Source organism: Haliotis rubra, unplaced genomic scaffold (genome assembly GCF_003918875.1).
Source record: "Haliotis rubra isolate DU_JTF1 unplaced genomic scaffold, ASM391887v1 Scf10, whole genome shotgun sequence".
Classification (NCBI taxonomy): domain Eukaryota; kingdom Metazoa; phylum Mollusca; class Gastropoda; order Lepetellida; family Haliotidae; genus Haliotis; species Haliotis rubra.
Window position 1 is genome coordinate 3,686,050 of NW_025764892.1, and position 13,685 is coordinate 3,699,734.

General features: G+C 39.4%; 1 protein-coding gene and 1 long non-coding RNA gene across 2 annotated transcripts in view; both read left to right on the plus strand.

Annotated features, from left to right (window-relative positions):
• LOC124266096 (jouberin-like) overlaps positions 1–8,531 on the plus strand; it is a 53,611-nt gene extending 45,080 nt beyond the window's left edge. Inside the window, 9 exon segments of the mRNA XM_046700911.1 lie at positions 258–368; positions 978–1,106; positions 1,955–2,084; positions 3,661–3,734; positions 5,686–5,748; positions 6,470–6,632; positions 6,878–6,948; positions 7,208–7,293; positions 7,846–8,531. Of these exon segments, the coding sequence (XP_046556867.1) occupies positions 258–368; positions 978–1,106; positions 1,955–2,084; positions 3,661–3,734; positions 5,686–5,748; positions 6,470–6,632; positions 6,878–6,948; positions 7,208–7,293; positions 7,846–7,945 (927 nt within the window). The 3' untranslated portion in view covers positions 7,946–8,531.
• A 1,871-nt stretch (positions 8,532–10,402) lies between these two features.
• LOC124262698 lies at positions 10,403–12,897 on the plus strand. The gene is made up of 2 exons (XR_006894673.1): positions 10,403–11,601; positions 12,075–12,897. It is a non-coding gene; the product is annotated as an uncharacterized LOC124262698 (long non-coding RNA).
• Positions 12,898–13,685: the final 788 nt, after the last annotated feature.

The following is a 13,685-nucleotide window of genomic DNA, read 5'->3' on the forward strand; positions in this document are numbered from 1 at the left end:
ATCCAGTCATCAACAGCATGAACATTGTTTCATGCACCCGGATCTTCACAGGTTTAAGTCAGGTTTGTAACCTTCTCTAGGTTATTTAGGGGTGGTGGGGGTAGCTTAGTGGTTAAAGCGTTTGCTTTCGTCAGCTGAAGACCATGGTTCGATTCTCAACATGGGTACAATGTGTGAAGTCCATTTCTGGTCTCCCCACCGTGATATTGTTGGAATATTGCTAAAAGCGGTAAAACTAAACTCACTCACTCACTCAGACTGATGACCAGCTCAACTCTGCCAGGTCACAGGTGTTCTCAAAAGGAGAGTTTGAAGCCCACGAAAATCGCGGTACAGTCGGGTTATCGCGGAAGCTGGACAGTGCCACAGTGAGTACCTACTTGGGCAGTAACCTGAATAAGTCATCCTGTAATACTTGTTCACATCTGTAACCTGTTGTGGAGATCGGTGCCCATGCTCGCTGACTTGGTAGACATGTGCCATCATATCCCAATTGCACATATCAATGCTCATCATCAATCTATTGTTTGGTTAGACTCGATTATATACAGACCGCCATATATATAGCTGAAATATTGCTGAGTCGCGGAGTTAAACAACAAACAATGTAAGCAGTTGTCAAGAAAACATGATGATGATTACTTCATTGCTTCATTCACATGTAGGGAGGTGGCGTAGCCTAGTGGTTAATGTGTTGGCTCATCGGCGTCGAAGATCTGGGTGCGATCCCCAACATGGGTACAATGTGTGAAGCCCATTTCTGGTATCCCCTGCCATAATATTGCTGGAATATTGCTAAAAGCGGTGTAAAACCCAACTCACTCACTCACTCACTCACTCACTCATACACATGTAGGTTTTATAAATGTTCAACACTGACGACTTTCCAGTCATCCTGTGACTTTCCCTAGCAGACTTTGTCTATCTGTCTGTTTTATAGTAATTCCATGCGAACACTTCAATATTGTGTGTTCCAGCTTCAGATGGCAGCCCAGGGACCACTATTCCAGATGCCAGAGTCCCACCCATTTGGAGCCTCACCGGGTCTACCTCCATCTGGGATGGGATCAATGTTTGAACAGAGCTATGGCCTTACACCAAGAGCTGTGAGTGGATCTCGTCTCACTGCACAGAGAGGATTCGTCATATCTTATTGACAGTCTTAAATCAACTGCATGATGATGCGAAAATGGTTTATCTTGTTTTCAAAATCTAATGACACCTCAGGGAGGTGTTCTTCTAATGAACCGTTTAGAAAATGTGTCTCTTCAGTGATACTATCTGCCAGCAAAATGATCATTTAATTAATGATCTGATGATGTTGAGAAATATATTTGACGTTTGGATAAAATGGTTGCTAATCATCTGATGGAGATTTCCGGGGGGAGTTGGTCTGTAGTGTCATCATAACTTCACAGTATGGGTTGTTGTTCATATTGTCAACCCCTGGTTTTGTCGGGTCTAGTCTTTGGTGTAAAACAGCAGTTACATTCAAAGGCTCTTGCATTATCAAGATTTCGAAATTTAACCATTTTGTATGTTGTTTGTTGTGTAACACTGTGGTGAGCAATATTCCAGCTTTATGGGGGCGGTCTGTAATTATTGAGTCTGGATCAGGCAATCCAGTCATCAACAGCATGAACATTGTTTCATGCACCCGGATCTTCACAGGTTTAAGTCAGTTTGTAACCTTCTCTAGGTTATTTAGGGGTGGTGGGGTAGCTTAGTGGTTAAAGCGTTTGCTCGTCACGCTGAAGACCATGGTTCGATTCTCAACATGGGTACAATGTGTGAAGTCCATTTCTGGTCTCCCCCACCGTGATATTGTTGGAATATTGCTAAAAGCGGCGTAAAACTAAACTCACTCACTCACTCACTCACTCACTCACACACGATTATTTTACAACCATAAAACATCGACTTATCTGGACGTTGTCACTCCTCTCTCCAACAGTCAGTATTACCGAGCACGTTCTCACCGCACGCACCGCAGTCGATGTCGACCATGATGCAACACCAACAGTACTCCAACCAGAATCTCTACCTCAGACAAACCGATGGATGGAGGCCTACATTCTCAGAGGGTGAGTAGAACCATAACATGCTGCCTGGAAAAGAGAGAAATAGAGATTATTAACCGAATGTGTTCCTGTATCATTAATATCATAGTTTTAGGAATGCATATTTTTTATTCCTAATAAATGATATTAATGATATGGAAACACACAAGATTAATAATCTCTTTATCATATAGTGTCATTCTTAAAATTACTCTAAAAACGATCAAATCGCATGTGAATTTATATGAAGAGACTTGAGCATTCGCGTAAGAATACTTAGCGGTACACCAAGGTGAAGGTTGTTCATGAAACCCCCCCTGTACAGTCGAGACGTCATCAATAAAATATTAACGTTTTAGGATATGTATGGTGCGTATGGAGGTTTGTGAAAGTAGTTCGTGTATCGACATAATTTGCATATTTATCAGATTTGGATACCAAGTTAATCAGATTGCTTTATTGCACCGATAATACTCCATCATATGATAAAATGTTTTTCTTTCATTCGAAAGAAGATTTGATTTGAGTTTTCATGCTGCATGATGGCTGTCACTTCATGATGGTTGTCGAGTCTGAACCGCACAATCGGCATTGGTTGTTCTAATTTGAATTGTATCGGTTGCTATGTACATGAATTACAATTGTTGCTTCTACTATTATACAGATTTAAAAAAAGGTTTGGTAGAGAGGTAGCCATGAAGCTAAAGTGTTCAATCATCTTGTAGGAGGTCCAGGTTTGATTCCCCACATAGGAACAATGTGTGAAGCATTTTCTGGTGTCCCCTGCCGGGATGTTGCTGAAATATTGCTGAAAGTGGTGTAAAACCATACTCACTCACATTCAAGATACAAAAACTTCACTGAAATGTATGCAACTATCTTCAGAGAACTAGGATATTCATGAATTATCAAGAACTTAATGAGAGTTTGAAGAAAGAGCGAAGTATTTAATAAGATGAATCAGACTCTCCAACAGTCAACAGGGAACGTCAAGGTTACTTGAGTGTACATGTATATCCTTGTAGCTTCAATTAAGCTCAGAAGAGCTACAAACGAAGACAAATAACTAAACTATTCAAGATGTCCTGGGTTCTGTTCATAGAAGTCATCATAGCTCCCATACATTTATATAGACTTTCATACCACTGTAATCAATGTGTAGTGCAGGGCTGATCATTGGTCTTTCTTGTTAAGGTTGTGCTGTACTTTAAGGGTCTTTGAAACTGGGGGCAGTGGGGTAGATTGATGGTTAAAGCGTCAGTTCGTCACGCTGAAGACCCCACATGGGCACAATGTGTGAAGTCCATTTCTGGTGTCCCCTGCCATGATGTTGCAGGAATATTGCTAAAAGCGGAGTAAAATCATATTCACTCACTCATTGAAACTGATCCTGGGTTCGAATCCTGGATCCGACATGATTATTTGACTGTGATCCTTTGTATGTGAGCATCTTATCTGTGGTTAGAGTTATTTGCTCTAGAATGTTTATGGTGTGCAACATTAGGACTTTCTCTCTCGTTATGCGGACACGCTATTATAAAACACAAACAGGGTTCAAAAGCAGAATCAGACCCAACTCACTCGCTAACTCATGTTACAGTTGGCCAGAGGGGAGGCAGCAGAAGCTCCAGCCCCACGTTCTACGGACGCCCTCATCAACTCTCTCTCAGCGCTGTGAGTATACCACTCTATATCAGTGTCGCTTTATTTACCTGATTGACTCACTTGGTCCTGAGGTGCCATCAAAATGAAATTATCTAAGTGCTGTGAAAACACAATTCCAACTAAAATGTCCCTTGAAAGATTTTTTCAATAAAGGAAATAGAAGGAAAAAGTGTAAAATGACTGTAAGCTATACAGGAGGCTTCTTTATTGATTTTTTTCGAAAGTAGTGACAGATTATTACTTTCATTTCAATAACTAATGTACAAGAATATATTTTTCGTAAATTTATGATGTGAATTTCTTTCCTACAGCTGTTGACCACTATGCAACGTGTGAGTCTGTGTTCAGTAAAATGGGACTCATACTCTTAATTATCAGGGATCCTGAACTACAAAATGGGGGTCCCAGACACTTAATTATTATTATTATTAATACTATGTTACAATATTGTTGTAATTCAGTTACTGTTATTGTATTGTGTATCATGATCAGCACATGGTTACAGTAATTAAATTGCAAATGATACCATAACCCAGCTAGTAGCAGACTCAGTGATACCTTATTGTTATTTGATTGAAATTTGTACAAAAAGTATTGGGATTTTTTCTGCGTCCCTGTGTACACACTTATAAATTTCGTTGCGTCCATTGACAATTTTTATGCGTATAAGACGCAGGAATCCCTGATCAATTTGTTCAAATATGTTTTCTCAGAGCTGTTTGTTTCCTAAATACAGAGGTATTTTAACATCGCATCCAGTTCAATAGTTACCGGTATGTCTCCCCCCGAGATACTTAGAGATTTTGAAATTGAATGGGGGCGGTGGGGTAGCCCAGTGGTTAAAGCATTGGCTCGTCACGCCGAAGACCCGGGTTCGAATCCCCACATGGGTACAATGTGTGAAACTCATTTGTGGTGTCCCCAGCCGTGATGTCGCTGGAATATTGCTAAAAGCGACGCAAAACCAAACTCAGTCAGTCAGTCAGTTGAAATTGAATGAATCAAATGAATTGTTTGAGGTCTCAATGTTGAATTGGGGGAAGGGGGAGACATCTGTTTTTACGAGAAAAACACTTTTTAGTTTGAATCTTAGCATCGAAGACGCTTCCTCTTCCTCCCTGATATCAGAGACATACAAGTTAGCTCTGCAAAATCTTAGCAAGCTGTAAGAATATGAGTGGGTGGCTGGGTGAACACAGTTATGTGTCCGTAACTAAAACAGTTAGATACAGTTGGCCTTCAGTAACCCATGCTTGTCATAAGAGGCGACTAACGGGATCGGGTGGTCAGGCTCGCTGACTTGGTTGACACATGTCATCGTATCCCAATTGCATAGATCGATGCTCATGCTGTTGATTACTGGATTGTCTGGTCCAGACTCTATTATTTACAGACCACCCATATAGCTGGAATATTGCTGAGTGCGGCATAAAACTAAACTCACTCACTCACTAAAATTAGTTACAACTATATCAGAATAAACTGAAAAATGTTTAATTCAGTTTTGGGGAGTTTTTACTGACAATTGCTGCTGGCATGGCAACTTCTTTGAGAGGCATTTTAGAAGTTGTATAGATGAAGGAAAACCAAGTTCTATGGATAGTCAAATTCTTTATTGCAATGAGTGGGACATTTCAGTGTAGGTCACTGGTGTATATATTCTCCATGTTACAACTCTTTGTATCACTTGCTTGATAAAGCTGTTTGTACCTACACCGAAACGTCGCACACATTGCAATAAAGAAGTTGACTATCCATAGAACTTGGCTTTCCTGCCTCTCAGCAGGTTCAGATAATTCACCTATCTACCGTTTCTGTTTGGTAAACAGCACAAGTAACATGTCTTGAGTTGTAGAAGAGACTTTACATGTTGCTCTGACAAGTTGTGGTTTCTTAACACCCATAGTTGTCCCAGACTGACATCGGTTGTTGTTTATCCCCCTTGTGTTATGTGTTTCAGTCCCAGGGTAAGGCCTCCTTCTCCTTCCAGTCAGCCCCCGGCAAGATGGGTCTGCAACACAGGGTGAGTCTGGCCAGTCTTTGTGAATGTGTGTTGTTAATCTGCAGTGACTGTACACGGTAATGTCCCTGAATTTACAGGGTGTTGTCATTGTTATTATTCAATATACAGTGGACTCTGTCAATACCGGCCTCTGTAAACACCGGCACTCTGTCTATATCGGCACAAAGTTTCAGTCCCGACAGCGAACTTATCATAAGCGAACCTAGCTAAACCGGCACTCTGTCAAAACCGGCATTTTTATTTGGTCCCGACTGATGCCGGTATTGACAGAGTACACTGTAGTCCGATTTGCCGATGTAGATTGATTCCGAACATCAGTGTTAACATCAGCTGTTTGTATCCTGGTCCTTCTTCCTTCAAGACATGTCATGTATGTAGTATTCAAGACTGAGTTGTAGGATTGACCAATAATCTGAGATACACAGTATGTGTCGAGTCTTGGATAGGTGTCAACAGAAGATGCAGGTGTAAGGATGATAATAAACAAGGTCACTTGCGCTGTGTAGAGTTACATCCCTTTCTCATGACAGGAACTACTGATTATGGGTTTGAAACTCAGGTTTGCCCTGATGGTGTTTGTATATTTGTCAGCACCATGGTTTTCACAAATGTGGTATATATCCATTAATTTTAGCTTTCCAGACACAGGAAACTAATATGCCATGAATTACTAAATATCCTTCAAAACAATGTTAAACCAGCCGCACTCACTATGTTTCAGGTGGTGGTGATGTATGACTACCGCGCCCAGCGCTCGGACGAGTTGACCATCTACAAGGGCGACATGATCGTGGTCCTGTACAAGGATAGTGAAAACTGGTGGATGGGGGAGCTACCTGACGGCTCCCAAGGATACTTCCCCGCCAACTATGTTATCTCGGAAGGTGGGTGGTACTTTGCTGATTCTTACTGCGCCCAACTACAAGACTTGTTGATCATGCTTTCAAGCATTTGTTCTTCTGAGCAACAAAAATGTATATATAGTGTGTGATACAGCAGACCTGACAGCAACATACAAACATATTCACCCACTTTGTAACAAATCAATATGATGCAAACATGCTGTTCTTGCACAGATAATAATCTTTGATCATGATGACTTGTGACTCTGTTGCTTGTGTTGCTTTAGATGCATATGAAGGCGAAGAGTTGGAGGAGGTGACTGGCAGGAAGAAGGAGAGAAATGGAAAGAAAAAAGAGGTACCGTTTTTCAGAACTCGTTCTAAGAGATTATTTTCATATTTCAGGAGCACTTGTGAGCATATACTATGCAATTTCCATAGGCATAGTCTGAAATTTTCATTTCTTTGAGTGACATTTAAATGTCAAAGAGTAAATGTCTCTAGTTTGTTTGGTGATGTGATAAAAACACTTTTTCATATTGTCGTGGAAATTTGGTATTTCTAGGTTCATTTTGATATCACTCATAACTCACTCCTACTGTCATCTGTTCCCCAAGGTCACAGCAGTGAAGACAAGAGATGGTGACCTGAGGTTCTTCTCGGCCACAGACGACTCGGATACTGAAAACACACCAAAGCAAAGGTAACTCTTACAACCCTACAGCAATCTCACCAAAAAAACTTGCCAAGTTCCACCAAAGTATCCAAGTTCCACCAAAGTATCCCCAGTAAGTGGTCATGATGCCACAAATGCATGTAATCTTTCAGCTGTCTTCAGTAATTGTCTAATCCTTTCTTATCTGGCCATTTCATTAATATTTGAATTTTCTCATAACCATGTTTGGTCCCGAACATTTCTATGAAATATTTTACAAAAAATTCTGGTTGTTAGGTTCGAGAAAAACAAAATTAAGTCCAATTACAAATATGTTTCTAAATCCCTCATATTTAGTAGATCAGGAAGAAAAGTGGGGATGGGAGTTCTCAACAGGTTTTAATTATATTTTTCTAAATATTTTATTTAAATTGATAGCAACAGTATATTATTTGTTTAACATTTTACTCTTGTCTGGTTGTGTCTCTTCTGATGTTTTACAGATCTGTCAGCCATTTCTTATAAAACAGTCTGTCCTAATAACAGAAAGAATCATTATCATTCTCCTGCAACTTTATTATGTTGTTTAATCCATTTCAGTAAATTACGTAGCAGCATGACTGGAGATTCCGACACAGGGTCCGATTCGAAACCACGGAAAGCAAGACGAAGAGTCCACATGGATGAATCTGTGGCTTAAGGCTGCATGACACAAGACAACATTACAGTAGATACATAGGTGGTTCTTCAGTATGCTAGACATAACATTGTCTTAACGTTACAGAAGATGTGCAGTGTTTGTGGCCAGCAAGACCATCAAGAACGAGAAGAAGACAACCACATGTTTCAAAGTTCTGTTATTTGGAGCAAATCTTCATTTGTCATACAGCTGAAGTTTGATAACATTATCAAAACTTAAACAACTGAAATGTAGAAATGATGCACAAAACTGTCAAATTTCAAGACATTTTTCAAGGCTGCATAATATTCTTAATTGCATGAGGCATGTTCGCTTTTAATATCGTTTGAGGGGTGTGGAAGAGCAAGTGGTTCAAACTTTCGCTCATCAAGTCGAAGACCCGGGTTCAATTCCCCACATGATTACAATGTGTGAAGTCCATTTCAGGTGTCCCCCGCCGTGATATTGCAGGAATATTTTAAAAGCAGTGTAAAACCACTCTCACTCCCTCAGGAACGCCAGAAACCTGATTGTAGGTTGTTATCTTGGTTCGCTACGGTTGTTTCTAGGTTTGTCAGCCCTATTCCCATTGTCATGGCTACCAAAATGAATGTATCAAAGACCCGCATCACCTCCGGCTTTCAGTCCACATTATACTGACACTTCATTGAATAACTGGAATACTGTTACCAGTGGCATCCCATCTTATACTATAACATTTACCTAATTACTACTGGAAAATGACCCCATTTCTGGTTTCCCCGCCGTGATATTGCTTGAATATTGCTAAAAGCGACGTAAAACCATACTCACTCACTCACTACTGGAAAATGATGATTCTGAAGATTGTTATTACCAGTATATCACCAACAATCATATGATCAGTTCCATACCATTTATTGATGCAAGCATTATTTTTTCAGATAAAATAATGTTTTCAAGGCATGAAAGCTACAGAAATTATGCTGCCATAAGATCTTCCACACAACTTTGTTGGTTCTACATTATTATTTATCTGTGATAATACCTAAATGGTTGTGTATATATCTTTGTTTCTATTATTGTATATGTGTAGATAGTTTAGCTTTTATACTGTACATAACATATCAGGGTGGCAATGATTCCTGACTTTCATCCAAACTGTCAACAAAGTCACACAAGGTGGAAGGTTATTCAATCCAAGCATCAAGATAAGCTTTGCCACCATTTGATATTGTTGTAAGGTAAATGTTACATTTGGAAAATAATTTACCAGAGAACTACTGGTGATACAGTTTCAAAGCTTATGATGATTTTTATGTAATTTTATTTTGGTGAAACAAAGGCATTATACATATTCTCATTATTTATTTAAGTGAAACATTGAGCATAATACAACTCCTCATCACCCAGTGATAACCATGTACTACAACACAAACAGGTTAACCTGCGTGACATGTTTGTAGTCAGCAGCACAATCCATCTAAGCTTTAGCAAGCTGTAAGACTATGAGTAGGCGGCTGGGTGAACACAGTTGTGTGTCCGTAACTAAAACAGTTAGATAGAATTGGTCTTCAGCTGCCCATGCTTGTCGTAAGAGGTGACTAACGGGATCGGGTGGTCAAGCTAGCTAACATAGTTGACTCGTCATCGTATCCCAATCACACACATTGATGCTCATGATGTTGATCACTGGATTGTCTGGTCCAGTCTCGATTATTTACAAACTGCCACCATATAGCTGGAATATTGCAGCGTAAAACAACAATCAACCAACCGTAACTAAAACAACAGACAGTAGAATGAAATATCTGCAGTCTCAAGTGGTGTAGGGCGGTGGGGTAGCCTAGTGGTTAAAGCGTTGGCTCGTCAGGCCGAAGACCCAGGTTCGATTCCCCACATCGGCATAATGTGTGAAACCAATTTTTGGTGTCCCCCCGCCGTGATATTGCTGGAATATTGCTAAAAGCGGCATAAAACTAAACTCAGTCAGTCAAGTGGTGTAGGGGCTCAAACTACCATTTCACTTTGCAGTGTGGTATCCCTCCGACAGACCAGAATCCTTTGATAATGCTTTGCCCCCCACTTGCAAGTATTATACTTGATTTGTCAGCACAATAAAAATAATAATTTATAATGTGCCAAATTCCACTCCAGTGAATGTTCATGCTGCTACATTATTATTAAGCCAGTCAATGGATCAGTGCGATTCTTATTTCAGTTCTCAGGAGTGTATGACCATTGCCCTGCTTGTATGTTTCACCGTACATTTAAGACATATAAATCATGACTATCTATCTATTTAGCCATATATCCCAATGTATACTACTCACACTTTGATAAGGATCACAAAATTCACAACTTTACTTAAACGCTGATTTATAATTTTAAATTGTATCCATTTAAAACTGGATAAATAATGATATGGTAACCCCTCTACGGGCAAACAGCCACTTTAATCTAACCTTGTACTTGATACATTAGTAACCATAAAAATGGTTTTCATGGCACCAATCAACCATTTTGCAAATCATGGATTGAGTCTTTGACAAATAAACAACACATGGATCCACAAGATGCAATGACATACTGAAACCAAGGATCCATGCTAACAATAAGCTTAGACATTCAAACCAAATTTGACCCCACATAATAGTTTTCTGTTGAATCCATGATTTGATCCTTAGCAAATCGTGAATAGTATAAATTGGAAGCTGAGTTGTGACTGAACTGTGTCAGAATGTATCAATAATAGTGATGAAGAATTTAATGTGTGATTTTATCCACTGTTGGATGGAATGTACTGGATGAAAATCTAGGTTTTGATTTATTGCATGCCCGTAGTAAGCTAGTAGACAGGTTGTGCATTTATGAGCTAGAATGGCGTTATTTGTTGTGATATCACGACAGGGTGACTGGGTGCAAGTCCCCAGGAATCAGTCAGGTGTGACATTTTACCATAGGGAACACAGATGTTTGATGTGGTGTTATCAACTAAATAGTTAATGGTTAGGTCAGATTGTAAGTTTATCTCCGACAATATAATGGATTTAACTTGACTTTGATCACAAAATACTGGTTGTACTGTATGTTATTGCTTATGTTGACTTTCATCTTAGCTGTCAAAACAAACCTGATTGATGATGTTGGAAAGTGTCATTCATCAAGTTTAATGTGGTGTTATATGTGGACCAGAAAACAGCATGATTATCTATTATCTCGAAACTTAATTTATTATTTTTCATATTTTAATCTTTTTAGAAAAAAAGAAAATTTGAAAACTTGATGTGCCTTAAATAAATGTTCAGTGCAGAAGGTTGAGTTGTTTGCTTCTCTTGTCACTTTGTTTTTTGTTTGGATTATAAACTATTGACAACAGGTGAACTTAGTTCAGTTTAAGTGATTAAATCAAAATTATTACAATATATGGTCGGTGTTTTAACTGCTATGTAATGTAGGATATTTGCTATGAGAACACTAACAAGAATTAACTTCTGTCAATGAAAGTGTTCACTCATCAGTTTTTATAGTTGCCATGGCTATACTGTGCACTTAGTGTTTTAGACAATCTTCACTTGTTGCAGTTTGTAAGTTAGGATATGGAGTTTCTTTCCATCTTTAACACATGGGTATATAAAACTAATTGAGAAGGAGAAACACTGTGGATACAACTTTGAGAAGATGGGGTTGTTTAGGCTGTACATTTGTAAATTTAAAAAAGATGACAGTTATTTCCTGGTTGTGCCAGATTTACCACAAACATACATTAAGATTCAAATAGCAAAGCCTTCCAATATGATGTAAATCAGTTTGAAATCAATTCACCTCATATACATGCAGTTGTGTTAAATAATCAGTGTTTGTTTTGATATTTCAAACATGTTTCCAACCTCTTATCTTGTGTAATTGCATATTTCAAAGGCCCAAAGAAATAATCCTTAAACGAGCAGAACAATGTCGTATATGTGCTCTTTGACACCATAGTTCTCCTTGGATACAAAAAGGGGGCGGTGGGGGTAGCCTAGTGGTCAAAGCGTTGGCCCGTCACGCCGAAGACCCGGGTTCGAATCCCCACATGGGTACAATGTGTGAAGCCCGTTTCTGGTGTCCCCCGCTGTGATGTTGCTGGAATATTGCTAAAAGCGGCGTAAAACCAAACTCAGTCAGTCAGTCAGTGATACAAAAGGTGTTGCTAAAAGGGGCATAAACTGACTCACTCACTGATACAAAAGGATGAACCCATTTACTTATACAACAACAAATTGGAAGTCAGATGTGAGTACATATTACATCATATCACTGGTTGTTATTTCTGTGTTTTTTATTTATGTATACAAAGAAATGCATCCTTATTGGAAGCGTCTTACATCTGTGCCTGTTTGAAGTGCCTAGTAGCTTCATGCTGACATAGGGGCAGGAGTGTGGCCTTCTGGCTAAAGTTTTTATGAAAGGCTCCAAAGGTTATATGAAAGGCTCGGGTTCAATTCCCTCTATAAGTACAACGCATGAAGCCCAGGTGTCCACGACCATGATATTGCAGGAATATTGCTAACAGTGAGGTAAAGCCATACTCATACTTCCTAATGGTAACAAACACGATATTACACTGGAAGTGATTGGTAAACTTCAGCATTGGAGCTCAGCTTTGGTGCCAGTTAATGTTTATGTATTTGCATAATGGCAACAACCATCATGACAGACTTTGAGTTAAATTGTGATAAAAATAACAAACCGTCCAGAAACGTTGCCTTCAGAATTTACAGTTCAATGACTACAGTTGCCTTACTGTTTTATCATCCCGTCCGTTGTATGTTCCATTGTTTTGGGTACAGTTAGGAGGATGAGGATGTTATGTGATCACAATTCATATCAAATGTCATTCATATATCATGAGAATAGTGTTAGTAAGATCTGTTTTATAATTGTCAATAAGAATGTAGTTCTATTTTCTACAAATATGGTTGTTTAATAAATAGTATTCTTATACACTAAAATGTGTTGGGTTTTTTGTTCAAGATGCAAGTGGATACATGAATGTTTTGCCAGGAATTTCTAGCTTTCTTTATGCTTAGGTGTGACATTAGTACTGACCAGTGTTTGATGAGTCATCGTTCACACTTTGGCTTACTTCGGTCCAGTGACATTGGCTACTGACTTCGACTCTGAGGTACACATCCTACACTCATGGAAAGGGCTGCATATTTTGTGCACTCATTAAAATTCTTTTCCCCTTGAGAGTCACCAGAGATCGTTGTTGAACAAGTGCAAGCTGTTATTGTTCCATCATGTGCCACAATTTAACGTTGAGAATTCTACAATTTCCACCAGGTAGAGCGAGCTTGTAAGACAACCCCCACTCGGCCAGCCCATAACCAGCAACTGACGCCCCCTGCCTACTACTGATATCAGTGTTTAAAAGTACATTGTGTATACGCTAATTTTTCTAACAATGAAAGTATAATCCCATAGGCGGATCCAGAAGGGGGGTGCAGGGGTGCGCACCCCCCCTTTTGTCCTGAAGGTTTATTAAATGACCATTGAAACTCGGATGAAAATGACATGTGCACCCTCCCTTTTCTCAATAGTATGCACCCCCCCCCCTTTCTAAAAAAGCTGTATCCGCCCCTGAATCCTCAATATAAGCGCTGAAATGTTATGCCATTATGAGACCTGTGTTTGCCAAGCTAGGTGTGGGTGTGGGTGGGTGTGGGGTGTGGTGATGATGGGGATTTTTATGGAGAAGCATGTACAATGTGAATGACACCCACCCCCCTAAATTGTA